The 26,735-nt window shown below is 39.6% G+C and overlaps 1 protein-coding gene across 1 annotated transcript in view; it reads left to right on the forward strand.

The window, feature by feature from the left end:
• Positions 1-26,735, forward strand: part of FGD6 (FYVE, RhoGEF and PH domain containing 6) — a 119,984-nt gene that overhangs the window by 28,321 nt on the left and 64,928 nt on the right. Inside the window, exon 2 of the mRNA XM_063447091.1 lies at positions 23,012-25,220. Coding sequence (XP_063303161.1) covers positions 23,012-25,220 — 2,209 coding nt within the window. The remainder of the gene's footprint in view (positions 1-23,011; positions 25,221-26,735) is intronic.

Here is a 26,735-nt window from a genome sequence, read left to right on the forward strand (position 1 = left end):
TTTAAACTCTAATATTTGTGTTCAGCGAAGTCTCCCGAGTAAAACAGTACCCCCCATATACAGGCTTTAGGGTGTCATGGAAAGTTACAGGGTTAAATACAGTGCTAGCAAATTAAATTCTGTGGACTTTTGGCCTGGGTTGTCAGGCAGGTCCCTCAAATTGCAATCAATAGAATTATTTAATTATGTAAAAATATTACATAAATATGCATGTAGAGATTGCCGCGGGCTGATGACGTAAGTTCAAAGCCACGTGGTGTCGCGCTCAATAACGCGACCCAGAGTCGTTGCCGTGGACACCTAGATATACAAATAATAAAAACCATTTAAAAACAACCCTCGAAGTTCTGTCATGATGATAGCTGCAATTTATACTGTTGATGGGAGTCCTGAATAGACATATATATACTTAGATGGCAATAATAAGATGGAAATTAAACCAATATCACTGACATGTTCTACTTCAGTATAACCACAGTCCGATCATAATAACTGCAATAAAGGTGATAATAGGAGTACTGTGTGGGCATATGTATAAATTAATGCCAATCAAAAAATGCAAGTTGAACTTGGATATCTCTTCTATGTTCTGCATAAATATAATCACGATTTAGTCTTAAAGGGAAACTGACAATATTTGTTAATAACGACCATAATGCTACAGCCAGACCGATCAAGAGGACTCCTACTCCCAAAATTCACATCCTACAGGAAACACTGATTTATATAACCTTAGTATCATATTAATAATAAAGCAGTGGTAGTCCTATTTTAACTAAAGGACGAACTTGAATAGAAAATGTGAATTGTAAATCCTAAATCTTCATCCAACATTTGTTGTTCCCATACCAAGGAAACACCATTATAATACTGAGTTATATTCATACAATATTGAAAATTAATCATGCTAAATAATCTCGTAAAAAAAAAAAGGCAATTATAACTACGGAACAATAGGAACAAGGACATATATCCATCTATCTCCTAACTATTTCAGACAGTATCGAGTGTTTTACCCCTTATTCTGGTCTAAGGAGGAATATAGCTAGGATGACTTATTAGTAAGAAAATAGCGCCCTTATCAAATTAAAGGTCACAATTAACAAAATCTATCCCTCTAGAGTGTTATATATATTCAAAATACAGTTAGAATACATTTATATATATATATATAATCAAAATACAGTTAGAATAAAATTATATATATATAATTATATATATATGTATATAATTTACTTATATTTTATATGTATATACAATATATAGTTAATATATATATATATATATATATATATATGTGTGTGTGTGTGTGTGTGTGTGTGTGTGTGTGTGTGTGTAATTTAATTATAAGTGTATTTTTATATTAGTGTATATATTAATATAAAAATACACTTAGTATGACATTATATAGATAGAATATATGTATATTTATATGAATATATATAATTTCCTCAAAACTCCTGCACTCCAACATCCAAAATTAGTATTTATTACCTGGTGCTCTGGTCACATAAAATGTATAAACAAAAGAATACCGGCACTCAAAGTTTTTTTTGGTCATTCAATCTTCCTTTATTGCAAAGAATCCAGTGGTCGACGTTCCAGCTCCTGAACGGAGCTTTCATCAGGACATTCTTTTGTTTGTGTGTGTGTGTGTGTGTGTGTAATTTTTATTTTTCTGTTTACTAACATTTTTTTTCCAGCAGCAGGGAGACTGCCTGACTGCGCAGGCAGGTACATGTACACCTATTGCGGCCATGTGACCGCTCTGTTAGAGCGATCACATGGCCTGCGGGGTTTGCCCAGGGGGACTGTCTGGGCTGTCAGGCAGTCCCCCCAGACCGGGAGCAACACCGATCACCGACGGGGGAACGGCAGCGATCAGGTAAGTAATTATGACGGTTCAGGACCATCATCAATCCTCAAGGGGATGTTTCTGATGACGGTCCTGAACCGTCACCGGTCCTCAAGGTGTTAAATATGCTACTGTTGCACCTGTCTTAAAACCATCTCTTGACCCGTCTTCCCTTTACAGCTACTGTCCCATATCCCTGTTCCCTTTCTCCTCAAAGCTTCTGTAACGACATGTCTTTACCCATTTGTAAATTACAACTCTCATTGTGACCATCTTCGGTCTGGGTTTTGCCTACATTCTAATGAGAGCGCTCTGTTTTGCTCTCCCTGCAATTTGATTGTACCTGCATCAGCCCATCCTTGCAAGCTCGCTGTCTTGGGTGTCATCTTTAATTCTGGTTTGATTTATGTCAAACACACAGTATATACTTCTTGTTTTTCTGATATATTTATATATATATATATATATATTGCTAGCCTGTTTGGTGTGTCTGCAAGTATTTTAAGTCTATGTTTAGCAGAAACTAAACCAGTAAAAATATTCCTTCTCAACATAATTGTGAATTTTTTAAGATTAAATGTCACATCGCCCTTCCCCCAAAAAGTAATCATCTGCAGGCGCAAGTTTAAACGAGTGGATGACTTTGATCAGAGTATTTTAGCCAATATGCCAGAACCATATCAGTTTCATCTGTTACAGAAACAAAGGTGGATTTAGGCTTCGTTTGGCAAAAAAATGGAAACAGGTTTGCACAGGTTAAATCAACATGCACTTTGTTGTTTTCTTTAGATTATAATCTAATCATTGTCAGCTTGCTGGATGGAGGGTTTGATGTGTACACCCCTGAATCTGCTCCTTATTATATGCTTTTTAAACTATAAAAAGGTGGTCACTGTAACCTTTAAAGGGACACTCCAGGCACCCAGACCACTTCTGCCCATTGGAGTGGTCTGGGTGCCAACTCCCACTACCCTTAACCCTGCAACTGTAATTATTGCAGTTTTTTATAAACTGCAATAATTACCTTGCAGGGTTAACTCCTCCTCTAGTGGCTGTCTACTAGATAGGCTAAAACTACTCCATTAAGCTAAATTATTTTGGTGCTTATAGTGTCCCTTTCATCTGAGCCATGTACCCATCTGTAACGGACTGTTTCGCTCACAAGAGGATAAAAACCGTTTAGGCGATAATCCCCTTCCAGATAGACAAGCAGCTACTGCAATTACCAATCTCCCGACCTGTAAACTGCACAAATTCACCAACTCCCGAACAAGAGACACACAAACCCTGGAATAGCTGAACAGGAAAAGCATACAATCCGCATACAATCCAATTCCCCCAAAAACGAGACGACACTTTGGTTTAAGGGTTAAGCAGAATCTCAGATGCTGGCACACCCAGCCTGGTTTTTATTACAGTTGTTGCAAATACAGGACCGCCCACAGGGAGGGATAAAACAACCAATCATATCACAGTTCCATCCCACATATTCCCTCCCCTTATCCTGAGAGGAAACTCAATTACACGTACAGTTAAAACATACTTTCTACCCAACTTTCATAATTCTAAAACCATACATCCAATCTTCATAAAAATAACATTCAGACTCAGCATACTTTAAACATAAACATAATCAAAAATCATACAAATCCCTCCAGTATATCAAAAGTTAGACGGAAGTTCTTTTATGACCGACCGCAAGCACATTTTCTTGCCCAAAACAGTTCCATGGATTTGGGCTGTGCGGTCGGTCAGTTTCCTGCATAAAAACGGCTAAGTCCCGTTCGAAGTGTTGCCGGTACTTCGACTTTAGTCGAAGTGGAGGCGATGGTAAGGGTCGGCGGTGTTCGACGTTAAAATGGCCGCCGCCACGTGGTCCTTTGTCCGATGCCGGTCACTTCGACAACTTCGGCACCTCGGCAGCATCCGAAGTGCCATATAAAAAGTGCCAATCCTTCTCCCACAGTAATTAAAGGGCCAGAATGAGTGACATGCACTCTGTTAGGACCGAACACTGTTTTTAAAGGGCCCAATCTCCCAGGGCCACAGTCCAAAGGCAGCAGGCGGGCAACCAGGCTTCTCCAGTTCACAGTGGCGAGGTTGGTTTCGCCACACCATCTAAGGGGTTAATTTTGTGTACACATTGCTAGTGATTCACATTTCTTCTACTTATTAAGTCAATGACCCTAGGGGAAACCTCTTTATCACTGGCATCAAACACAGTCTTTGAATCTATTGTATCTGTTGGAAGAAAAGAACCTATTGTGCTTGGATGTTGGGTTCATTAGATGCTCTGTATGAAAATACAGGGTCAGGCTGTCCTTTGACAAACTAATAAATTACTTCCTAAAATCCTATAAATAGCAGCCTAGCCAGGGATCCACGGGCAGATGGCTTTTTGAAGTGCACAATTTAATTGGTCAAATATTTCAATGTATTTATCAATCAGGTCAATCACTGACGAGCAAAAAAATATACCCTCAGGGGTGAACATTTTACGGTATTCATCCAGTAATTAAGAAAATCTATTTTTACATTTAGTTGTAGGCTCAGGGAATGCAGGTCGATCCTAGGGTTACAAATGAAACCACCTTGGGTTGAAAACAAATCTAAACGAGTATTTAGAATGATCTTTAAGTTTCTTTTTGAAAAAAAAAAGATGCTGACATGTTCACATTGCGTTTTTAAGCTTTAACCGTAATTTGGGAACATGGCCTTAACATGCTTACAGATCTAATCAGTTCATATTGTGGATGAAGATTCACAAATGAAAGCATTTAATGAAAAGGTTAACATTTTGGTATACCGATTATTGGTAAAGTCTCTCCTATAACCTATGTATTGTCCTCTCTCTCTAGTGTGTTTGAGAGTGGGTAGGGAAGATGAACAGCTAGTACGTGCTTTTGGTTCTACAAATTAAAGTAACGCTAAAGGTTAGAAATACAAACATGTATTCCGAATGCCATAGTGGCCTGCACGCTGTTTAGTTTTCTGCCCCCTTTGAGTTAAAATGGTAGATATACTTACCTTTTTTTCTGCTGCCACTCCGCCTTCATTAAGTTTTATGATCTCAGCCAATAGGTAACTATTAGGAGGTTAATGAGTATGTACGGCAAATCGTCTCACTGCGCCAAACAAATGCTGCTCTAGGAGTAACATTTGATTGAGAACCGAGTGTGGTTCAGTTCTCACAGGAAAGTGCCTCTAGCTTTCAGGAAGACCGCCACTATCGGTATGTTTAACCCTGAATGGAAACCTTGTTTCTACGCGGCTACAGGGTTTTAAACTGCGGGGTTAAAAGGACAGACCTCTTAATGAAGATGAAATGGTTGTCACTTTTATGTCTTTTTAAGAGATTTTAATAGTTTACTGTGTGTTTGTTGGGGATAGGTTAGGTCCAGTTCCAGTTGATGGAAAGATGTGGTGTGAAGTCCAGCACCTGGTAATCTTTCTGGTTAACAAATATAGTAATTTAATGGAACTTTGTTGCAGAATTTTGATTCTAATGTTGACCAATTTGGAACTGGAATTATTTATGACCTGTGGCAGAGGCAGTAGTAGTAGGCCCTTAGTGACTCTGGTGTATTTTGCATTGTTATGCTGGTGTTGGACCCTATAGTGGTTAGCCCACCAGTTGGGTGGCTTAACCCCCTATAAAAGTTTCAAACTCACCTTATTTCCAGCGCTGCACGGGTTCAGCTGACTCCGCCCCCTTTATGACATCATCAAAATGGCTGATTTTTAGCCAGAGGGAAAGCATTGGATTGGCTAAAATCGGCAGGGGGGCAGGGCCAAATGCTGTTTTGGTCAATCAGGACCTCCTCATAGAGATACATTGAATTAAAGCTTCTCTATGAGGAAAATTCAGCGTCTCCATGCAGAGTGTGGGGATGCTGAACGTTAGGGCTGCTTTTTCGGCAGCACTGACCCAGGAAGCACCTCCAGTGGCCATCTAAGGAGTGGCCACCTGGAGGTGTCCCTATAGGCAATGTAAACACTGCTTTTTCTCTGAAAGGCAGTGTTTGCATGAAAAAAGCCCAAAGGGAACTATTATACTCACCGGAACAACTACATTAAGCTGTAGTTGTTCTGTTGACTATCGTCTCCCTTTAAACAAGGAGGAACTTCTGATAAAAAAAAGCATTATGCAATGAGAGTGCTAATCATTAAAGTGAGAATTCTAAGGCATTTAAAGTGAATTGAAAATTTAAGGACTAAGTAGCTGAACTGGGAGTAAAGCTGGCTATTGCGAATTTTAAGATTTTGGCTATTTATGGCTTAAATTTTAAATTTACGTAAGCTTCTTGACAATGCTCATTTTATTTAACAATCCGTTAAGTGCTAATTTTAAGTTTTTTAGGCCAAAAAATAGCTGAAATGATAACATATGTGACCTAAAGAGGTTTTTTCCCCCTCAGTTTATATAATTTGGCTCACATTTTAAGCCAAATTTTCTAAACTAAAATAAACGTAGAATTTTAAACTTTTTTTTTTTTTAACAGCCTAATTTTGTAAATGTTTTTATTTTCATTTTCCCGACATCTTGATTTTTTTTCTAAACGCTGTATTTGGAGCAGACAGTGAATACGTAGTCTTATGTAAAGCTGCTCCTGGCACTGAGATTTCTTCATGTTGTATCCTGTAATGTATGAGGAATGTACAAAGATATGAAACTGTTGTTAAAAGCAGAGTGATTTCCTGTGTTGGAGTGCCTGTTTTGCCATGTTGCACAGTGAGTCTTTGTTGTGAGTCACTCGGCACAATCATCCCTCAGGGTAATTTATCCACTGCTTGTTTGAGCAATAGACTAGCTTCTTAGTCATTGTACCTGCAGCTAGACTAAGTTGCTTGGTCAGCTTATGTCCTGTAATGGAAAATTACCATGTTCTAATTAAGAAAAATAAGTGATTTAAGATAAGAGTAGGTACTTTTTCTTTTTTTTTTTTCTTCCATTTTACAAAAAGGATTTCAGTACAATTTGGAACTTTCATAAATTTAAAGCTGTCACACCCCCTCGTATATCAATCAGACAACTGATCCTGTTACTTCCTGGTTGTTTAGCTCAGTGGAGCTAAACTCAAGAGCCAGGCAGTTCTCCAGAGCACCTGCTTAACAAAGACTTCTCATTGAGCTGCATTTGGAAGTTTGTGATTGGACAGCCACAGAAAGTCTGGGAAGTGGGGGAGGAGGGGTGGCTTGCAAAGGCAGCAGACAAGAGATCTGCAGCTGTTGCACTCTGTTTTTATATATACTCCCAATGAAATAAAAAAAAACATAATAAAAAGCATGCATGTTTCCATTAAGGTATATCTGCTTAACTGTGACATTATTTATTTATTGCATTTACTTAAGGGAGTGCTCCTTTAAATAAACAGCAGCCTAGTGTCAATGCTGTTGTGGCATCACAAGCCTTTATGTTATTCCTTGCACTATGAAAATAAAGAAGAAAAAAAACAACTGTGTTAAAGGTGGCCTATACTCAAAGGTTCATACTGCATATAAAGCTGAGGTTAGTGCCCGTCACCAAACATCCTGATAGGAAATGGGATCTCACTTGGCTAGAGGGGTCTGTGTAACACTCCTACCAAGGATCTCCGATATTTTGAAAGTGAATGGAAATATCTCGCTCTACAGCTGCCAGTCTTTCCATATATGTTAAAATAGCACCAACGTGTTTTTTTTTTTGCCTTTCATTTCCTTGCATTCCTTCACTTGGCTTTATTTATATATTTTGTTCCTTGCTTCAGATCTCAATATACAGGCACCGCCATTTTATTCCTCCTTTGTCCTTGATGCAGTTTGTCTCATGTTGGATTCTTTGACCGGTGGAGGGTGGGTAGATTACTAAGCAACAAACATGGAACTAGGACAAGCCAACTCCGTGATGCCTACACACTCCTTCCCAGTATGCTGGTGTCTGAGTGGAGTGATGTCCCGTCACTCCGTTCCTAAACTCTCTAGCCGGCACTATCCGTGCCTGCTAGGGAGTTACCATAGCAACCACAGTGCCTGTGCTGTGGTTGTTATGCACTGTGGTTGTTATGGGTGGAGAGCAGAGGGATCTTCTATGGAAGGTCCAATTTGCTTTCTTTGTCGCGCAGTTCTGCATTGAGATGGGGGAAAAAAACTTTTTAATTTGGTCAAAATAGCTACTCAGGCAGTAAAAAAAATTAAAAAAAATAAAAATTTATATAACAAAAATTATATAAAACTTTAATAACGGTCTCGAGTGGGGTAAAAACAATGAATATAAACTAATTATGCATGAAATATATTTTAAATCAGGCATGGGTGTTTTTTTTTTTGGGACCAGATGCTGAATCATGCAGATAGACTGATGAGTTTCTGCAAGTTGCCATCGAATGTACTGTAAATAGAATGACTTGTTACCATCTGGACATCCCCTGGCATGTTCTGTGTTAGAGCAGACGTTAATAATAATACGAAAGGCAGTAATTTGTCTGTTTATTGTTAATAAAGCTACGTGGAGAAACTGTGGCAGCAGATCTGACGTTGCTATGAAAAGTCTCTTTTAGGTTAGAATTAAAATATGTACAGTTCTAGAGTAACACAATGACGACACATCATTTACCCTTTTGGCAAATTAAATCTGGGTCGAGCCCCAAAGCTCAAACCTCATGCTGTTTCAGTGCTTCCTTTTTGGTTGAACGGACACATATTGTTAATCTACCCCCAGGAGTTCTTCCCATAACAGATGAGACGGTTTATTACAGAAGCCCAGTTCAATGCACAACCTCTAACTCTAGAAGGAAATTTATGAAACTGTTCTGAAAAATGACTGTTAAAGGAAACCTATCGTTTTTAAAAATAACAATGTTATTTACCCCACCTACAGTTATTCCCACTTTACAGGATGACAGTGCTGCGGCAGGGGGGATATACCTTCTATTTACATGTTTTTGGTAAAAAATGATAACCCACAATATTCTCTTCTATTTCAGTTTTCCAATATACAACGTTCAATTCCCTTGAAAAGATTTCATGTTGGCACTCAATTAAAGGGTTGCTATAACCCTTTTGAGAGAGGGGACCTTTCTCGTGTAAAATGCCAGTATTGGGGGTTCCCTCACTAAATTTGTTGTGAAACCTGAATTGAGTTTCAAGGTTTTACTTATCAGGAAAAAGTGCTGGAGGAAGGTCCCACGCTGCTCATACATGCCCCCGCATGATGTAACTGGGGCCGAACGTGGTCCACTCACAGGCTTCTCATAGAGTGATTGGCCATTTGGCGGCTCCTGGTGCATGCGTCTGCTCTGGGCCTGCAAGGGAGGGTGGGAGAGCGGAAGAGGGAAAAAAACGAGTGACATAGGGACCACCTACATTGAGGGTGGGAGGGAAGCGCAAGATTTTCACATCGGTCGGACTGGACTGCCAATGTCGCGTGTGCTAGGGGTGCAACCAGCACCCAACACACACTTACATATATCTCTGGATGTGCAGGTTTTCAAGCTTAAACACTGCACATACTGTCACCTACCACCATGAACACTTCAAATCACTGAAGTGGTCATGGTGGTTAGAGTAACCCTTTAACTCTACTTAAACCTATCTTATTATTGGTATTATCCTTCAATTTATACTTGAAAACTAGATAAATCTCAAAGTATTTTACCTGGTAAAATATTTTATGAGCACGTAATTAATTAATTATAATTATTCTATATTTATACAAATCTTGTTCCATTTTAAAAATTCACCTTTCTTTTTTTAATTTTGTCTTTCCTTCCACATCCCATTCCGTATGTTTATTCTTATTATTCTGGGTTATGCTGTTGGAGATGTAGCTGCATCATTGCCTTATCACTGTCTGTAGGTCATAAATAATCTATACAACATGATTGCTAGCTCAGTGTATGGAGCGTAAAAGAGATAATCACTGCCTCCTGCCATTACAGTTCCAGGCGTGAAAATCTATGTTGCACAACGGCTATTTTTATTGCTATCCCTTCTGGGATGTATTGACTCACATCCTTTTGTACATAATTTTTACCACTTGAACATCTGTAATGTAAGATTATTTTTTGTGTACCAAGATTTCAAATGATTTTGGCTTTATTTATATAGTTCCTGCTTCCGCACACTCAAACAATTCCTTTATTCTAGATTCATCACATTGCATCCATTCTTATATATTTTTTTTTTTGGGGGGGGGGGGGGGGGGGGGAGGGCGGCAGAGGGGGGTGTTGTACTGCAGACCACTGTGTTGTGGTCTATCTGTGACTATCTGTAGTGTTCATATCTCCCAAAAGACAGTCCCAATCTAACTTTTCCATGAGTTTCATGTTGTTGCTGTATAACAGAGCTCCACAGCAATAATACAGTAATATGTCTTTAAACTACAATAAATGTGTTTAGAACTCAGTCTGTGTAAATAAGATACATTGTTCTTATGCTAAATTACATTTTAGTTGCATACATTTATATTAAGTAATTTTACACCTTTTATAGAACAGCCCTATACCCCCACTTACACCCCTAGAATGAAAGTATCCCTCTCTCTCTGCTCATTTTGGGAATATTGGGAAGTTGTGTTTTTATTTACATGTTTTGTTATGGAGAACTGAAAGGGCAATGGCAGGTGAAGTGGTCATGGTTTTTGGAGTAACCCTTTAAAACAAAACACAAAAACTACAAGCTTTAAAGAAACACACTTGCTGTAGTGTTTATGGTGCCAGGAGTGCAATGGCGCCACCCCCTCCCCATGTGCCAAGTGGAAGCTCCTCACTTGACATTTTTTTTTTTTATATTCATTTATTTATTTTTAAATACAGAGGTATGCAGAATATGGGATAGCACAGAACAGTGTTTCCCAAACCAGTCCTCAAGGCACCGAGATGATCCAGATTGTCTGTTGCCATATTGGAATAGAATTGGGAACCGCCTAATTCCTGTACTGTCGATATGCCTTGAAGACAGGGATTGGAACAACTAGCATGGAAACAAATAGGATTTTTTGAAACTGAATTTTTTTCCCAAATTTAGTAGTAAAGTGCTGATTCTGGAAAACATCTCCAACACTAAATGGTGTCCAAGAGAAATTGGATTATTTAAAAGTTGCACTGCTGAAGGCAACAGAAAATTGCATTAGGCTTGTCAGTAAAAGCAAAAAAATTAAGAAACTCCTGTAGCACTCTGCAAATGTGGCCAAAATGGTAAAAAAAAAAAAAGTTAGCATTTAGGAATTATAAAAAAACCCAGAGTGAGGAAGACAGAATGATCCATAAGATTAGGCACAGGGCTCGAGTCCTGCAGGAACGCGTAGGAACGGCGTTCCTGCACTTTTTTTAGAGCAGGAACGCCATTCCCGTTTGTGGTCCTGCAGGCACTCAGCGGGCGGCCAAAAATGTCATGGGGGGGCCCAAGAGGTGGCCTGATTGTCACCTGATGGACCCCCTCGTCGGGCTCTTGTCTCGAGACAAGAGCCCGCCGCACTGAAGCTCCACTGGACCCCAGGGACAGGCCCACGCCAGCTCTCCAGGTAGGGAGGCTGGGTGGACATTTCTTAAATTAAAAAAAAAATAATTATGAATAATTTGTGTCTGTGAGTGAGTGTGTGTGTGTGTGTGTCTGTGTTTTTCTATGTGTGTGTCTGTGTTTTTCTATGTGTGTGTCTGTGTTTGTCTATGTGTGTGTCTTTGAGTGTGTCTGTGAGTGTGTGTTTGTGAATGTGAGTGTGTGTAAGCATTTATATATGCATACAAGTTTTTTTGTTTGGTTGTTTTTTGGCGGGGGGGGAAGAGGGGGAGGAACTCGGGTGAGTTCCCACACTTTATTCCCCAGGACTTGACTCCTGATTAGGCAGAAAGAGGCTAAGCAAGTTATAAGAGCTTCCAAATCATACACAGAAAAGAAAATAGCACAGTCAGTTAAAGGGGACAAAACATTTTCTTTTTAGATACATAAATGAGAAAAGTAGAGTAAAACAAGAATTAGTTAGATTAAAAACAAAAGAAGGAAGGTATGTAGAAGAGGATAAAGGTCTAGCTGACTGCCTCAATTAATATTTTTGTTCAGTATTTACAGATGGAAATGAAGGAAAGGGACTTCAGTTAGGAAAAAGGACAAATTAGTCATTTATTACATGTGAGTTTACAGAGGAAGAGGTTCTATTTCAACTATCAAAAGTAAAGACAAATAAGTCAATGGGACCTGATGGAATACACCCAAAGTTATTAAAAGAGCTTAGTGGTGTACTAGCAAAACCATTAACAGATTTATTTAACCAATTACTGTTAACAGGAGTAGTCCCAGAAGAATGGAAATTAGCAAATGTTGTGCTCATTCACAAGAAAGGTAGTAGGGAGGAGTCGATAACTATAGGCCAGTAAGCCTTACTTCAGTAGTGGGGAAAGTGATGGAAACCATGTTAAAGGATAGGATTGCTGAACATCTAAAATAACATGGATTTCAAGATTAGAGACAACATGGGTTTACTTCAGGGAGATCATGCCAAACTAATCTTATTGATTTTTTTGATTGGGTAACTAAAATAATAGATCAGTGTGGTGCAGTAGACATTGCTTACTTAGATTTCAGTAAGGCTTTTGACACTGTTGCACATAGAAGGCTCATCAATAAACTGCAATCTTTGAGTTTGGATTCCAATATTGTTGAATGGGTAAGGCAGTGGCTGAGTGACCGGCAACAGAGGATTGTAGTCAATGGAGTATATTCGAAGCATGGTCTTGTCACCAGTGGGGTACCTCAGGGATCTGTACTTGGACCCATTCTCTTGAATATTTTTATTAGCGATATTGCAGAAGGACTTGATGGTAAGGTATGTCTTATTGCTGATGATACTAAAATATACATAAAATGGTAGGATTCCCGATAAACGGGATCTATAGTGTGTCCATAGAACCTTAGATAGGGGTTAACCCTTGGATATATAACATATTTAGACTGAAGGTGGTCCCAAGCCTAAATAAGCCTGGAAGCACCAAGGAAAGGTTCTATGATAATAGATAATAATAAAAACACCTTTATTATAGGGTATAAATCCCCCTCCCCCCCCCCCCCCAAAATAAAGGAAACTTATATAAAATACTAACACATCTAATAGAACATATAGGGGAGATAGTAATTTATATATCTGGGATAGGAGTGAACAAATAAATTTAAAGATAGTGCATGGTTCAGTCCTCAGATGTATCCGTATAACATAAGGTTCCTGTTGAGAATCTATATAATATATATAAGGTGGATAGAAGCTCCTAATAATGAGGGAAACCAAGAACCCTATGAACAAAAGGATTATCTCTTACAAGTAAAGCTACTACTTAATATGATACAAAGTAAAAGATAGATACAGTTTAGACACTAAAGCCTTAAGGAAGTATCCATTAAAGTATCCAGGAACGAGCAATATGTTGTTGCTTCCTAAAAAGATAGCATAGACTTGCTTTGCAGAGATATCTGAGCTGAAACAAACTATCTATTGTAAACAGATGATATTGCATAGACCTCCGTCTATCCCATCTATCTCCCCCCACCCAGTGAGCACACAAACAGTGCTGGTGATCAAGTTTAAAAAAGCATAAACCTAACGCACGTTTTGGCGCTATGCAAGCGCCTTTTTCAAAGGTAAATATGATACTAGCACTGACTCGTTTATATACCCTACCGTTCTTGTCGGGCATCCAATCAAGGATTGCATCGCATTAGCCTCCCGCGTGCCAAAATCAATGGGCGGTCTATGTAAAATAGCTCCGCCCCACGGCGTCATATTGGGGGCGTGTTTAATATGCCGATTAACACAAGCGCTTATGTTAATAATAGCTCGTACATATGGTAATACCAAAATATAAACGGGTTACTTATTGAGGATCTCCCAGTGTAATGGGGATTATAATAGCAGATCAATGGCTTTATCTTATACACATAGAGAATGCCTAACTACAAAACGGCTTACTTAATGAAAATCTCTATATGTTGTAACAATATATGCTTGTGCATTATCACTAGTTAAATGGCATTATACATTTATATCAAAGCAAAGTGTAGTCATTTCTATTTAAAGGAATATATAATAACTACCTATGAGAGGGATATATATAGCAACCTTAAACAATCTAATTCTGGACAGTTGCATTACATTATCCTATTCCTCTCATACTTTGCCATGAAATCATTTAATATGCCATTGCCAAATAAACAATTCGGAAAAAATCACTGATTATCATCTCCGTGTGATAATGTACTTGAAATCTTAAGCAAAATGAAAAACGCTGTTATCTTATAAGTGGCTAATCATTCAAGTGATGTAAATGCCCATTGATACATGTTCTGCTGTGCTTCAAAGGGATCCCATATGTGTGTGGTATATAGTGAGGGTATAGAGTAGAGTATTTCGATGTCCATGTCATAGATTAGTATCACAGTGTGTGTAAAATTATGTACTATACCTATATTTCATCTCTGGTGTTAAATAAAAATGGTCACAAATAGACAAACTCTTATATATATATATATATATATTTGTGTACGGGATTATGGAAGGGGCGCACATTAAACTGTGTGTAATTTTAATATATGAGAGTCGGTTGAGGTGTGCCGAAACCGACGTGAGGTTAGGCCTGCAAAAGAGGGCCCACCCAGGTATAATGATATATGAAGAGGGTGTGGTGGGAGGGAATTTCCGAAATCGTCGCAGACAGGTGAGTGAGGGGAATGCTGGGTTTAAATAGGCATAAAATCCCTCCCACAATTTCAGGCATACGCCTTCTATTTGTGTACGGGATTATGGAAGGGGCGCACATTAAACTGTGTGTAATTTTAATGTATGAGAGTCGGTTGAGGTGTGCCGAAACCGACGTGAGGTTAGGCCTGCAAAAGAGGGCCAAAAAGTGTGTGACATTTATTAAACATAACGAATCATTTAGACATATTATAGAAAGCGAGCCTGATTTCTTTCTGGATTGGAATGAACCGGTTGTATGCCGAGGACTTCCAGCGACCCATCTTCTCTACAAGATGAGTTGGAACTGCATGACTTGAGGCTGCTGTGGCGGCCTTAACACGGAATGAATGTACCGAAAAGGAAGTTCGGATTGAGGCCAAGACTAACAAACAAGGAGCGAATGTATAGCATGAACTGTTTGAGAGATGTGGCAAAAATTGTACAAGCAACCATTATAATCTGAACGTATTTAGCATCTTGAACCACATACAATACTTACACATATCGTAAGCCGTAGAGTACGTTTGCTTAGTATTAGTGGACAAATCTTACCTGCATAGACTCTAACTTCAGGCATGATTGATACCTTTTTTGACCTGCAGAGGAAATCTGGACTGCGTGTTCTTTTATCTCAACCGTTACGTTTAAGCAAGGTCCGACTTCAGGACTTCGGAAGTGGCTAAAGCGGAGGAAACTGCAGGGGAACTTGAGACGTCAGGGTTAGTGTTTATTAAAGATAATACGATACCTGGAGCTAGTTCTTGTAGCGTGCTGTGAGGAGGAAGGAAACGTAATAGGTTTAAATTATGCAAAACTCAGAAGCTCATTGAGCTTTCTCGTGTAGTAGAGCTGCTAGCTAGTGGGAACCAATAGGTGAAGATAAGGACTATCCCGTAAGAGTTGAGGCCGTGCCAGTAGCCCTGTGTTTGAGAGAAGCCCTACCTACGACTTAGGCCATGTGGACTTGTACCATCTAAGCGCGGCAGGGTATTAACCTCTCGTGGAAAAGCATTAACCTGACCGTACCCGTGCGATTACCTGCATTAAACCATAGCGAAAAAGGACTGTAACAGGCGCCTGATGAAACTGCCGTGACGTGAATCGAAGAATAGAATGCAAAGCCGTGACCCACCGTAGGGAAATGTTTGCACGAGGGAGGAACCTGAAGAGGAGCTTTGACAAAATTTGAAGACGATATGTGTTCGCATCGCAAGTACCCTAAAGCAGTTACTTGGTAGGCATGAGATCGTGAAAGATTGTACAACAGGATGCATAAGGTGTTACGCCTTAAATGAAAACATCCAGCATGACCGAAAGTAACTCCCGATGGACTACTTAAGCTTACATAAAGAGAAGCGTGAACAACGACAAATGCGTGATAAGTGAATTGACTGCGCATGGAGGACCCTGTGAACGTCAGGCGTGCAGACAAGTCCCTAATTAGTAGATTAAGGATCCGAATGGTATTTGTTTGGCCAAAAAGGAGGCGGAGCGAAGCCTCGATGTACGATATGAAACAAGTGGGAATGCCGTTCACCCGGTCCCATCAGATCGCAAAAGCTTATCCTGCATTGCTTGTATAAGTGATGCCGACGTGAAAATTGAGTGATAGTATAACGGTAATTTAGGACTCAATGTACCAAAGTGCCCCCGAAAACGTCGCAAAGAAATAAATGGTAAATCCGTAATACGTGAGACCGGAAGCAGTCACTGTGCGTCACTGCAGCGCCTGGAGGACCCGACGATGGTCCAAAACGAGGCCAAACCTGTACAACGTGCAATGTGGAGGGCAACGTGAGACCCAACAAACCAATATGACTGAATATAAGTAAGAAATGCCTGAAACAAGCTGCAGGAGGAACCGCAGGTCCTGGTGTCTACTAGCATGGTCTGGGCACGTAGTGTACGTGGAACCTAAGGATCGCTAGTGAGCGACAGGTTGGGGTAATATATATATATATATATATATAGGTATCCTCGTACTGCTAGAACTAAGCATCTAGCAGACCCATTGCCCGTAAGAGATAACGTATTGAAAGCACCGGAGTAGCCGAGTACGATAGTTCTGACATACTGTTTTGCACCAATGTAGGAGTATGTAACGCACGATCGAAACTAAGGTGGGAAATAAAGCGCTAGGATACCTGAAGCGGTTATGGGATCTAAAACATAGCGATTATGCTTGACGGGTCTGGGGTGTGCCGCCGCCCCCCCCCCCAGCTTACTAGGAGCGCGAGCGTGAGTGCGTGTGTGCTGGCCGACTAGCTAGTGCCGCGATGCGGCGAAACGATTACACTAGGTTGGTGACAGGTGAGGCCCTGCTAGTTGCCAAGCGGCTTGAGAGGCTCTATCTATGCGTTGGCGTGAGGGGGCAGAGTGGCCACTGAATGAGGTGGCGGGGTGTCGGCCTCTCGGTGACAGCTAAACATAAGATAGAATGGGAGTGACGGATGAGGCCCTCTCTATGCCACAATGCGAGGCGACTAACTATGATTTGGCCCGAGGGGCATAGTACCTCCGAGAATGAGGATGGGTGTTGGCCTCGCGGGACCACTAACCTATGGCGAAGAAGCCGGGGAGAATAACAACTAGTGGACACCTAGGAACCTAACAGCCAGCAGTTGCTAACTAAGATGGCAGGGTAGTTAGTGAGAGAGGACATACTACAGAACGAAACGTGGGTAGCAAAGAGTTAGGATCGTATGGTTTGACCGAAACTGGAGTGCCCAGAGAGCGCGTGGGGTCCGGATGGTTGGGACGTATGAACTTAGAATGCGTGTATGATCGTATGTATGGCCCTCGGGGCTCGTGGTGCCAGACCGTGGCCTTGATTCGAAAAGCAATACGAATAAACGTGTATATCCGTTGTTTTGTTTTTATACATATATATATGCAGATCTTGTTCGTAATATCGTTAAATGCGTATTTGCCCTAGCCGAGGCTCGCTCACCAGAACTGCAATATGAAAGTAGACGCATTTGTCCAGTAACGTATGTGCTTGTCTGCGTAGGAGTACGCCGGGTATTACACGTAACGCAAATTGCCGCACTGACTGAGGACGAAGTAGGGCTGGTACAGACAATGCTTCGTTTGCTGTGTACATACAGCGCTTCAAAGACCCTCACAACGATGAGCAGGTTAAAGAGAGTCAGAATAGCCAATTATCCAAAAATTCAGCCATAACCAAGCGAGCAGGCAAATATCCGTAACCGGCAATGCGTGTCACTGTATATCAGTATATCAGTGTTTATATTTGCGTATGTGTGCGTACGTGAACGTCAGGGATAATATATTAATATAATTACATAATTATTATAGTAGCAAAAAATTTTTTTTTATTTTTTATTTTTTTTTTAATTTATAAAATCAAACTTCCCTAAGAGAAAATGTCAATGCACACATACACATTTTTAGGATGACGGTAAACAAATTACAGCCATCAACACATTGACATCATTGCATTCAAAGCACACTTTAAGGTGACTTGATGCACAGTGATTGAAAACCACTGGACAAAAACTCAACAGGAGCGTCTATAAGATTTCTCCCCCAGATTAAAGTTGTAGTTCAACACCTGACGACCCACTTTTTGAGCACCCTTGCAATGAAATAAACCTTTCGGACGCAGTGAATTGCAAAACGAATCATGTGTGTTTGACTTCCCCAGGCCAACGTTAAAATAAAATAAGAGTGGAGAACACTGTACGGGGTTATTCACTAAGGACCAAATGTGTTTAAGATGAACATTTAAAATAACAACATTGCAACTGAATCTTCAAAACCTTCTACTAAAGGCAGATCTGGTTAAAATAGAATCGGCACATTCCGTGTTAGAACACCTAGTGTGTCTGCTTTAACATCACAATTCCTGAGTGCAAAACTATAGAAAATATCCTGTCTTATGTCTTTCAAATTAAATCTGGTAGAAGGCAAATTTGATAAATAAAGTCACAATCTTTTTGCAGGCGAACCTACAGAATTCCAGGGATAGTTACCAACCTGCAGGCAAATAGTTGAAATAATAATTACATCAAATATTATGACTTCAACGCAAATGTAATAAACGACATGTTTATTCATTTTAATTATTTGGCGTCGGAGAGATGCTGTATGTAGAAGAGAGTTTGAACATTTTCTAGCGCGTAATCCTATCCCAGCTGCACTAAGTCACTGGTCGCGTAAGTGCCGAGTCACGTCCTGAACCGGGAGCGCTTTACTCTTAATTGTATTAGGATATTAACCCTAAGCTGTCCTCAGTCATTCGGTGGGGTGCAAACATTAACCGTAACATGGGCAGTACAAGAACAGTTTAGAAGATAATGCTAAAGCGTAGGAAACTGAAATGTGGATTGCTATTTACAAAATGGAGTCACAGGGGGTTATACAAGCTGAAAAAAAAAACAGGCATAAGATTACACTAGGCGAGTGACACAGGGCATATTAAGCATTTTAGTTCCACAGTAGGTTTTTCTTTAAGGTGTTAGCACCTTATATCAGCCTCCTTGGAAACCAACCAATCATCTCTGCTCAATCCGGAGGCAAACTCTTCCCGGAACCACAACAGCTCTCTCAATAGATCGTCAAAGACCACAAAAAGGGGATACATGTATATACGTGTACGCCGAACAGTGAATTGAGACGAACTGGCTGAAGAGAGAAATGCATACCGTTGAAAGATATAGCGCACGGAATGAAATTTAGAATGAAGAGTACTCGAACGGACTTACGGTTTGGATGAACCGACGAATGGTTTCCAAGCGGAAAATACTCACGAAAAAACCGGCGGGCTGTGCACAAGCGTCGCGGCAGATGGACGTCAGAGGTCTGTGAAAACGGAAATGAAAGGGAATTTCCGAAATCGTCGCAGACAGGTGAGTGAGGGGAATGCTGGGTTTAAATAGGCATAAAATCCCTCCCACAATTTCAGGCATACGCCTTCTATATATATATATATATATATATATATATATATATATATATACATATACATATACATATACATATTTACAATTGTGGAATTCCTTAAAGGGAAACTCCAGTGCCAGAAAAACGATCCGTTTTTCTGGCACTGGAGGGTCCCTCTCCCTCCCACCCACCAATCCCCGGTTACTGAAGGGGTGAATGCCCCTTCAGTGACTTGCCTGGGACAGCGGCGATTTCCCTCGCCGCTGTCTCCGCCTCCGGAAATGCCGCGCATGCGCATTACGTCTCCCCATAGGAAAGCATTGAAAAATCATTTCAATGCTTTCCTATGGGGTTTTGAGCGACGCTGGAGGTCCTCACACAGCGTGAGGACGTCCAGCGACGCTCTAGCACAGGAAACCTGTGCTAGAAACTAGGAAGTGACCTCTAGTGGCTGTCTAGTAGACAGCCACTAGAGGTGGAGTTAACCCTGCAATGTAATTATTGCAGTTTATGAAAAACTGCAATAATTACACTTGCAGGGTTAAGGGTAGTGGGAGTTGGCACCCAGACCACTCCAATGAGCAGAAGTGGTCTGGGTGCCTGGAGTGTCCCTTTAATTTAATCAACTAATGAAGGGGGTAAATGTAAATCCTTTCGGTGATAAGGTGTCTAGTTTATGGATCCAGTAACATTCCCTTCTTTTAAGGGCCTGGTCCAAATCACCTCCTCTTCTACCCATTTGGATCTTTTCAATTCCCGCAAATTTTATACATCGAGGTGTGCCCATATGGTGAGACCTAATGTGTCTGGCGACCGGGGTGTCCCTGTTTGACGTCACTGAATGGACATGTTCCATTATTCGTCTCTTGAATGGACGTATAGTTTTTCCGACGTATTTGATGCCACATTTACATGTCAGTAAGTAAACCATACCAGATGTATTGCAGTTAAAAAACTGCTTTATGGGAATTGTAGTTGTATCAGCAGAATCTGTGATTGTTTTGGACCCTTTGGCGATAAAAACGCATGCTACACATCTTCCACATTGATATGTACCCTGCACTGTGATCCAATTATTTAGTGTGTTCTTAGATGTAGAAAGATGGCTAGGTACTAACATTTCTTTTGTTTTTCCCTCTTCTGGCTGTGACAGACACTTTTGAAGGGATGGTGTCATTCAGGTGTGGGTCCTGCGTTTTATTATTATCAATTGGGACAGACTCATAGAACCTTTCCTTGGTGCTCCCAGCCTTATTTAGGCTTGGGACCACCTTCAGTCTAAATATTTGATACTAAAATATGTAACAGGGTTGATGTTCCACGATGGATAAGCCAAATGGCAAATGATTTAGGTAAACTAGAAAAATGGTCAGAGCTGTGGCAGTTGACATTTAATGTGGATAAGTGCAAGATAATGCATCTTGGATGTAAAAACCCAAGGGCAGAGTATAGAGTATTTGATAGAGTCCTAACCTCAACATCTGAGGAAAGGGATTTAGGGGTGATTATTTTTGAGGACTTAAAGGTAGGCAGACAATGTAATAGTGCAGCAGGAAATGCTTGCAGAATGCTTGGTTTTATAGGTAGAGGTATTAGCAGTAGAAAGAGGGAAGTGCTCATGCCATTGTACAGAACACTTGTGAGACCTCACTTGGAGTATTGTACGCAGTACTGGAGACAGTATCCCCAGAAGGATATTGATACCTTAGAGAGAATCCAGAGACGGGCTACTAAACTGGTTCATGGATTGCAGGATAAAACTTACCAGGAAAGGTTAAAGGATCTTAACATGTATAGCTTGGAGGAAAGACGAGACAGGGGGGATATGATAGAAACATTTAAATACATAAAGGGAATCAACACAGTAAAGGAGGAGACTATATTTAAAAGAAGAAAAACTACCACAACAAGAGGACATAGTCTTAAATTAGAGGGGCAAAGGTTTAAAATAATTTCAGGAAGTATTACTTTACTGAGAGGGTAGTGGATGCATGGAATAGCCTTCCAGCTGACGTGGTAGAGGTTAACACAGTAAATAGGCATAAGGCAATATTATCATAACTATAAGATAAGGCCAGGGACTAATGAGAGTATTTAGAAAATTGGGCAGACTAGATGGACCGAATGGTTTTTATCTGCCGTCATTTTCTATGTTTCTACTACAATCAGCGTTGGACATTTTAGCCTAAAGGTTAAAATGCAGTATTTAACAAATAAATACAAGTTCAGATTAAAGTGACATTCTTGTTTTAGTATTCCTTTTTGTTATGCCACTTGTATCATATTGATTATACTCTACTCTTGCCAGTTTCCTTTATAATATTTTATTATATATTCTTATTTTCACCAGATCTCAATAGCAGACACCGCCATTTTGTTCTTCTTGACCAAGGGTTGAACTTAAACAAGCTCCACTCCTTTTGTCAAGCTGAATAGTCTCATAGTGCTCACCTGACCTTTCGTATCCCATGTGGCATTGTATTGTCATTCCTCTTCTACTTCCCACAACATTGCACATGCTTAATAGAAGATTGTTTTCCTTCCTGTTACTGGGCATGCGCAGAAAGCGTAGCGGAATATGGGCAGACGAGGGCAAAGGCAGTTCATTACTGCCAGTACAATAGAAGGTGGTTACCAATTAGAAAATGTTCCGGTGCTGGGAAATTTGAAACATTATAAATTAAAATTGGGTTAATAATATTCCACACATTGTGGCGACACTAACGTGTGTAATATTATTTATGGGGGGAACATAACAAAATACCCCTAAATTGGTTTAGCCATGACAGAACTGCTTTAACTTGACTATTGAAATGGAACTTTGCTTAAGCTCCACTTGTTGCCAAAGATTGCCAGAGACCACGCTCCCCATAAGAACACATACTTCTGTTGTTTGTTGTGTGTAACTGAAAAAACTAAGGTCAATTTAAAATGAAAATAAAAAAGGGTCAATAGAGGGACTAAAAAAAAAAAAATTATTTTAACAGCAAAACCTGCAAAGTAACATTGCCACTTTACTCAAATATTGTACATATCACTGTACCCCTACAACTCGTGTGATGCTGATCTCTTTTTACTAGTTGATGGTTACCATGTGTCATGTAGTTACAGAGTTAATGGACTGCATTGCTGCTTAACCAGAACTACATACTGTTCACTTAATCTAACCACTTGTTGCAGATACAACTTCAACATACCTAATTAAAGCCATATTAGATGTTACTAACTTATGGAAACTTACATTTAATCATAAAAATGTATGGAAACATAAATGCAAATATAGAAATATAGGACAAATGTAGGATAAAACCCACAGACCCCTTATTTTTTTTGAATACCTTCTTTAATCGGAGATACAATTTTGACCACATGTCCACTTAACAGAACTTCAAATTCAACAAAAGTTTGTTATAAGGAAAATGTTTATTCAATGATATTTTCCAAAAGTCAACTCCAACAGTTTGTTTATTTTCAATTGGTAACTTAAATTCCCATTGTATCTAATCCACCAGTACTAAATTGATTAATGTTTTATTGTTTGTGTGTTGTAGATATGAAGAAGCCTCCAGTAGCTCCGAAACCGAAACATGTATTTGGGCAGAAACCTAGCCCACCACCTGTCGCACCCAAACCAGATTTAGTTGTGTCAAACAATGTTCAAGCTTCTAAGAAGTCAAAACCAACAATTGCACCAAAGCCGAAGGTTTTACGAGGTTCTTCAGTTCCTGAAGACAGATTACAGCGCACTGTCAAATACTGTAGTAAAAGTACAGAAGAAAATAAAGGAAATTGTCCTGGAACCTTGCGATGCAAAAATGAAACGTCGAATGATACGGAAAGTTCTTCCTATATAATTTCGATATGTTCATGCACATGTGACTGCACTCATAAACTTGGAAATGGTGAGCATTGTAAAAAGCCACAAAAAGTTATTGAAATGCTAGGAAACTTAGAAAACAAAAAAATATATGGAACGCCAGCTCCATCTGCAAGAACTAGGAGAAAAGCCTGCAGCCAACAGTTAAAACTGGGGAAAGATAACCAAATTACTTTGAGATCCACCAATTTAGAAGATAAGATTAACCATGTTTTAACTTCTAATGGCTCTGCCTTTAAACATGAAAACTCTGAAAATGTTAAGGCGGTGACTCATCGACCTAGTAAAGATAAAATGCAGTCTAATTTTTCTGAAGGATCCTTCTCCGATGGATATACATGCAGTGTGAACCAACAGAACAACCTAAATGCTGACATGTCTCCCCCACCAGTTCCTCATGGCGGTTTTGTATATCATTCAGATTCAGAAAAAATGGATAATGAAAGAAAAAATAATGGTATTCTACCACCTAATACCAAATTAACTAGAGAAGGTCATAAAACGATAGTCCTACAGCAGCGATCTCTTCCTCCGCAGAAGGTACTTCCAGTTCCAAAACCAAGAAGACTGAAGACCCCTTGTCTGGTGCGCCAAGATTGTTTTGAGCGATCAACTGAAGGGAATGTGGAATACGTTCCATCACGCGATGAATCAACAGAATCTACAAAATGTAGCTTAGATGGTCTTGATTTCCCTAAAAAACACCTTGAACTTGAGAAAACCAGCTCAGACTCCCAGAATATCACCAATGCCCCAAGCCAACCAAGTGAGAATTGTGAAATGGAAAATGGAGAACTTTGTGAGAAATCATGCCTGGAGTCAGAAATGCCACAAGAAACCATGAGTAACAATCCAAGCAAGCCTGACCTTGAAGAGGAAAATATCTTTAGGAGATGTAGTTCTCTGTCAATGAGTTTACCAAAACAATTGCGATTAATTTATGAACAGCAGTTACCTGTAAAGAAAACTTGTGATATTGCCACTGAGAAAACAAATGTCCAAGCAGAAAATTCTCCAAAGGTTGCTCCAAAAAAGCCACAAAGGCACAGTTTACCACCGTCTGTTTTACTTAAAAAAGCCGCATCTGAGGAGAACCTTCAAGACTGTAATGATGAGAAACCTTCACGTGCCAATTCTGAGTTTCAAAGCACCTATCATAGACATTTGTTAGCCAATGGAGAAGGCTTATCATCTTCTCTCAATATTCCAAGGTTGCCTTCGGAAAAACCTGCATGGAAGTTACCTCATCCAATTTTACCATTCTCAGGGAGTCCAGAGTCATTGAAGGGTTACTCAAACAGTGAAACTGCGAGCCCTGTCACTAAACCTAGGGCCAAGTCCTTGTCGTCTGTTGACATGGATATTATAAACAAACCTGCAAAAGAGAATACTAAAAGAAGCCCGTTAAAGAAGCTTCTCAATATGAAATTGTCTGTGTGCATTATAAAAAGTGACTTTCAGAAATTTTTGTCTCGAAGCTGTCAGTCCTCCGACAGTACCTCCTGTGATGTTGTTTCTTACAACGAGAATGCATCGTCACCGGTAATGGATAAGAAATCAAAACCAGCAAAGGCGCATTCTGCAGATTGTTATAGTCCTCCTCAGAAGAAATGGCAGAAGCAGGGGATTGATGTCAATTTAGCATCTACCTCAAAAGATGATGACTTTGCTACCAAGCAGATGCCAATGCAACCAACATCAACGGATCTAACCCACGAGGACCTTCCTGGATATGAAAATATTTGTCACTATGAAGAAATCCCAGAATATGAAAATCTACCTTTCACTTTGGTTTCAGGTCAAAGTGACTGTGATGCAACAATTTATGAGGTAGAAGATCCAAATGAAGTTTCTTCTGCAATTAATTCTCATGTTTATCACAGGTATGTCCCTTTCTTTTGTTTGCCAACATTTTATGTGACACGGTTATCAGCTATAGTCTTGTTGTTCATTATTAAATCTGTTCAGCAGTATGTGTATGAAAATGATTTTATATTGACCATTTAAGGACCAAGGTTTTTTTTTCAATTTGAAGTTTTTTGGATTTTATAAACATCAAAGGGGGTTACAGAAAGCAATAAAGGATGCAGTGGGGGTGGGGGACAGTTATATCATATAATATAACACAACAGTACATCCTAATATGTTGAATTATATATACAGACAGGTCATCGATTATACAGCAAAGTTTCATCAAACGAGTGGTCGCTAGTGGAAGTGTCTCTGGCTATGTGGAACCTTTGTGGAGACAGACCTTATTTCTGAGTAGTTGATTTAGGTAGTTTTTTTTTTAATAATAAAAAAAAAAAAATGTATGTGTCTTTTATTTTCGCTACCCATTCTCTACTCGCTTCTTGGGTTGTCTTTTGCTTGCCAAACTATTCTACCGGTCTAATGAGGTCTTCTACTGTTGGGTAGAATACACAAAATGGTTAAGCGCTAATCAATAAAAAAAAGGCAGCAACCCTAAAGGAGGAATCGCTCTAAACCCTTTAGAGAATATACAGAAATAAAAACATACATAAAAGGGCTGCGCTAATAGACAATATAAAAAAATAAATAGATTTTTGGAACAAACAAGAAATAAGTCAATGTGATAGTCCTCACACATAATAGTCTCTTGATAGTAGACGTTTTCGTCTTTAGTACAGTAAGGTCTTTTCTTTGGGTAGGGCAGCTGTCTTTATTTTCTTGTTGATGTATATAGAAAGACAAAAGCAGAAAGGGCGGAAATAATACATCAAATCTAGTTATGTAATAAAAAAAATGACAGTATCCCACTCACATTTTATAGAGCCTTTGTCAGCTCTAGCTTATATAGCGTGCGGTGGTATAATCCCCACTTATAAGATGTATTGGAGGTATCTGTTTGGTTCACGATGACAGGAACCCAGGGAGACATGGATAAGGCGACAGATGGTGCTCTCAATAAAACAAGTGATGTATATGATAAAAATAGTTCAAATATACTCACAAATATAGAGCAGACTAACTGATCCATGATGGCAGTGTTGGTGGTTTGATCCCCACCGAGGATTGCTTTGGAGTAGAGATAGAAAATGCCAGGAACTATAAAAACAGTATAAAAACTAAATAAAAAAGGTAATTGGCACAGCACACAAGTGGAGTGACCAAAATCCTTTAATAGGTAAAATACAAAGTAGTAACATCCAGTAACGTGTTTTCACCAGTATGGCTTTTTCAAAAACACAGTGTAACAAGTGGTCCAATCAGCTGTTAGCATAGTCTAAGCATAGATTAAAACAGAATGAAATACATATGTATGTATTAAGAATAGTAAAAGGGGCCCAAATATATAATTAATTAAAAACGAGCAATAGAACAAATAGGAGTTAACAAAAAACAAAAGTTAAACTTTTTTCCTTTTGGAAAAGACC

The sequence above is a fragment of the Pelobates fuscus genome, chromosome 3 (genome assembly GCF_036172605.1).
Source record: "Pelobates fuscus isolate aPelFus1 chromosome 3, aPelFus1.pri, whole genome shotgun sequence".
Taxonomy (NCBI): domain Eukaryota; kingdom Metazoa; phylum Chordata; class Amphibia; order Anura; family Pelobatidae; genus Pelobates; species Pelobates fuscus.